Below are 4,983 nucleotides of genomic sequence, written 5' to 3'. Positions count from 1 at the left end.
ATATATATATATATATATACATATACACACACATAAAGATATCTGTACATACAAACATATGTTTATGTATGTATATATACACATACACATGCACATACATATTAAAGTATATTTATGTATTTGTGCTTGAATGTATGTATGCATGTATGTATTGCGATGACCAGTGACTGAGACCTTTGGCAATATGCTGTGCTTGAGAAGACTCGTCAAGCCAAGTGAAATCATAGTCGTGGCTGATGCCAGTGTCATGTGAATGGCATCTGTGAAATTGTCGTGGCCATTAACAGTGTCATGTAAAATGCACCTGTGAATTGAAGTCGTGGTTGGCATTATGAAGGGCATCCAGCTGTAGAAACCATGCCAAATGAGACTGGAACCTGATGTAGCTCTCCAGCTTACCAACTGGTTCCAGTCAAACCGTCCAACCCATGCCAGTATGGAAAGCAGACATTAAGTGATGATGATGATGATGATATTATACTATATTTTATGATATTTTTAATCTATTTAGATTGTCTTCCAAGAAGCAGTGAGTCCATAAGCAGTGACCTGTCATCAGTTCTTTCAACAAGAGCAAGTAAGTATTGAGCACTCATACGTTGACCATGTGGTAGTTGTAGTCATTGTCACCATTGATTGCAGTAGCAGTAGTTGTTGTTTAATCCCAGTACAGAGATGCATGGTGAAAGATTTAGTGAAGCTTTGAGGGAACAGGGAAGAGAAAGGAATAGATTGGAGAGAGGAAAGGCTGAACTAGATTGACAGAAAAAGAAAGAATGGATCGACTAAATGAATAAATAGATAAATGAAAACATGAATAAAAAATATATAAATAGGTAGATGGATGAGGGAACAAGCAAAATCTTGGAGTGGTGTGGGTGGGGAAAAAGAAGATAAAATACAAGTAAAAAGTCAGAGAAATACAAAGGGATCATCTCATACAGCTTGAGATAACAGGTTCAGTGTAACTATGGGCTCATCTGACTCTGTACAGGTTACCAACCTCGTTGGTCTGTATCTTTTAGATGACCTCTCAAAGTTTTTTCCTATGTTGGTGGAGGTTTGTACTGTGACAACACTCTACTTGCTTTTTTAACCACTCTTTGTCCCTTGATAGCTTAAGGAAAAAATCATATAAGTTTTTCAAAAACTTTATTCTAGCAATCTTGTTTGAAAGAGAATTATATCTGTTAACTTCCTGGACTTAACCTTAGAATGCAACTCACAAACTTACTACCCCTACCATAAGCTAAACAAGAACTTAGTGTATGGCTATAGATCATTTAATCACCCATTCTCTGTCAAGAACATCTCCATTAGTTAAGAACATTTCTGTTAGAATTTTCTAATCTTTTTGCCAATCATACGATATTCAGAAATAATACTGAATGTTATAAAGAAGCCCCATATATGTTGGTAAAATAACACCAAAAACCTCAATTGCAAGGACCTTCTATAACTGTTAGAAACTTTCTCCTTAGCACTGGTACCATAAAATTTTTAGTAGGAAAACAATTAAGTTATGATATTGTGCAACTCCAAACTTGGAAGCTATCATAACTGCCTTTAGTAGATACAAATCTAGAAACTATAACCCTGACTCCCCTTCCCTTAGCCAAAGGATGAATATTACCCTTCAACTTTCTAGGTATAGCATTGTATAGAGTTACAGGTTGTGTGGAATTAGCAGCTAACACTGAACCCTCTTCTGAGCAGTCTAGAGTAGTTCTGGCTGGCACTGAATCAGATCTAATCTCAGCCCCTACAAATGAGCCAGATATAAGCACAAAAACTCTCACCACACCTCAACCACATACTATGGATAATGGAACTCCTGTAATACCATTAGTACCCAGAGCACCAGAACACAGTTGTAACTGTAGGCCTTGGAAAATGTGTCCCTTGGATGGGGATTGCACTCATGCTGATGTGGTGTATGAGTGCATGGTTACTTTCTATTCTACAATGTTGAATCTACAACTAATCCAGTGAAACTCAGAATCTCTAGGCCTATTTTACATATTGTTAAACTAAAATCTTTTGTTTCCTTAGCCAAGCACATTCACACATTGAATCCCTAAAATATTACCTTTGGAATTAAATGGTACAGTCTGGTCTCAACCCAAACCTACAGAAGTGACAGCAAGCTCCCTATCAGTAGTAAGAATTTCTAAAGACTCTGCAAAGGTTTAGAAATTCTTTCCACTGATAGGGAACAGATCCTTAATAAGTGCAACAAACAAATAGTAAACTGTAAACATAAATTTGAGATTTACCTTCAAGAACTTTCTGAGAGAGAACAGATAACCTTACTGGATTCATTTTATGTTAGCCTTATCATTACTTTTTACGTTACCTTCTATTTCTGTTTATCTTTATTGTTTTTTTTTGTTTTTTTAGATATTTTGTTCCTTTCCTTTTTAGTATTGTCTTTATTTGTATTTTTTATTTTCATAGTTATTATGATCCTTATTATTATTACTTTAATTTTGTCATATTTTTAACTTTACTCACAAACTTTTAAAACTTTTTAACCCTTTCTTTTTTCCCCCTTATTCTTCCCTTTACCCTTTTACCATCTTTTATTTTTTACTTGTCATTTGACTGCAGTCATGCTGGGATGCTACCTTGAAGGGTTTTTAGTTCAACAAATTGACCCCTGGACTTATTTTTTTTAAAGCCTATTAGTCTCTTTCACTGAACTGCTAAGTTATGGAGGATATAAACACACCAGCATTGGTAGTCAAGTAGTGGTGGGGAACAAACAAAGATACACACACACACACACACACACATGTATATACACATACATTCAAAGAGTTTCTTTCAGTTTCCATCAACCAAATCGACTCACAAGGCTTTGGCTGGCCTGAGGCTATAGTAGAAGACACTTGCCCAAGGTGTCGTGCAGTGGAGACTGAATGTGGGACCATGTCCCCTTTAACCCCCAATAATCCCTTCCAATATCACTTAACCTTCTTTTGAATTTTAACTTTTATGTCATTCTTAGTTTCTCATCCTCTTACATCCATATCTACATAATATTGTCTCACCTCTATATCGTTTCACATGCTTCTACAGGTATAGATTATATCAGATTGTCTATGTGTTTATTTTTGTGGATGTTTGTTCCTATCCACATCTATTGGCCTACATCCATGTGGACTTCAGTTTTGGCCATTCCTTCTACCAAGTCATTGTATCTACAATCAAACACATACCAATTGATATTACTGTCCCTATGGCACCACCTACCCCTCCTCTTTCTCAACTTCCCTTTTTCTCATCCCTTTTCACTGCTTACATCCTTCCCTTCAACTGTATCATTTATATGTTGCCACTATCCCTTTGTATTTCATCTTCTTTCTCATCGTTCATTCCTTCATTCATTTACCTATTTACATATTAATTTCTTTATTCATGTTTTCATTTATCTATTTATCTATTAAGTTGATCCATTCTCTCTTTTCAGTCTAGTTCTGCCTTTCCTCTCTCTACTCTCTCCCTAAGCTATGCCTTTTTCTCTTCCCTGTTCTTATCCATAAACATCTTCTCCCTCTCCTACCCCCTCCCTCACTTTCCTTTTGTTCTCTATAAGTACTCTGTGCCTGCAAACTACATCCTTTTATCTTCTTGTAGATGGGTTCTGTTGATGTAGCCTGGCCAAAACTATATAAAGAGTAAATTTTATTGTACTATTTATATTTTGAAATGTCTTGATTTAAGATGTTATTCAAGACATGAATTTGTTTTTCTCTCTTGTATAATAATCTGAAATGTCCGTATTAAATAGTTGTTGCTGTTATAATAACAACAACAACAATAATAATAATAATAATAATAATAATAATAATAATTATTATTATTATTATTATTATTATTATTATTATTATTAATATAGAAAGGATTGAGGTAACTCCTCCTGAAGATATAGAGTCAAAATTAAAAGAAGAGTGCCATTTGTTATCTAGTGAACGATATTTCGACATCTCGTGTGTCTTCAACTGGTTCAAAAAATAAATTTGTCAATCTACTTCATTTTGGTTAATATAGAAAGGATTGAGGTAACTCCTCCTGAAGATATAGAGTCAATCCTTTCTATATTAACCAAAATGAAGTAGATTGACAAATTTATTTTTTGAACCAGTTGAAGACACACGAGATGTCGAAATATCGTTCACTAGATAACAAATGGCACTCTTCTTTTAATTTTGACTCTATTATTATTATTATTATTATTATTATTATTATTATTATTATTATTATTATTATTGTTGTTGTTGTTGTTGTTGTTGTTATTATTATGAAGGCGACTAGCTGGCAGAATCGTTAGCATGCTGGACAAAATGCTTAGCAGTATTTCATGTCTTTATGTTCTGAGTTCAAATTCCACTGAGGTCAACTTTGCCTTTCCATGTTTCAGACTCAATAAATTAAGTACCAGTGAAACACTGGTTTGATGTAAGTGACTAGCCCCTCCCCCCAAATTTCAGGCCTTGTGCTTATAGTAGACATGATTATTATTATTATTATTATTATTATTGAGTGAGAGAGCAGTGCATGCCATCAAAGTGACACTGGGGTAAAATATACGAAGCCCATTATACCCATCATGACTACCCGTCTGATAAGGGTAAACCAGGCACATGCATCACCACCACATGTGCGCAGCATGGCGATTTCATATCAAGATAAACAGCCTATGACCTTGGAGGTGGGGCCCAGTTAGAATTTTCTTCAGGTCGAGTAGCCCATCCTCCTCAAAAGGTCTCTGAATAAGGTTTGTTTAAGGATGTTGAGCAAAACACCCATGTTTCCAAAGGTGAATTATTCAAACCCCAAAGAATTCCTCTCAACACATGGCTATGATGCTCTCCCACTACTTCTGCTCATGATCAGAGATGCACATATCGTCAGCCACCAAGGGACATGCTCAACTGGTTACGGTCAAACAACTGACAAGCAAACCTGTGGTATTAAGCA

The 4,983-nt window shown here is 35.4% G+C and overlaps 1 protein-coding gene across 3 annotated transcripts in view; it reads left to right on the top strand.

Moving 5' to 3' along the window:
* Nucleotides 1–4,983, top strand: part of LOC106868371 (histone-lysine N-methyltransferase, H3 lysine-79 specific) — a 199,658-nt gene that overhangs the window by 97,636 nt on the left and 97,039 nt on the right. For all 3 annotated transcript variants that reach the window (XM_052977663.1, XM_052977662.1, XM_052977661.1), the window contains exon 3: nt 512–577. In XM_052977663.1, the coding sequence (XP_052833623.1) occupies nt 512–577 (66 nt within the window). The remainder of the gene's footprint in view (nt 1–511; nt 578–4,983) is intronic.

This window comes from Octopus bimaculoides, chromosome 28 (genome assembly GCF_001194135.2).
Source record: "Octopus bimaculoides isolate UCB-OBI-ISO-001 chromosome 28, ASM119413v2, whole genome shotgun sequence".
In the NCBI taxonomy this organism is placed as follows: domain Eukaryota; kingdom Metazoa; phylum Mollusca; class Cephalopoda; order Octopoda; family Octopodidae; genus Octopus; species Octopus bimaculoides.
This window is presented reverse-complemented; position numbering and strand designations above follow the sequence as displayed.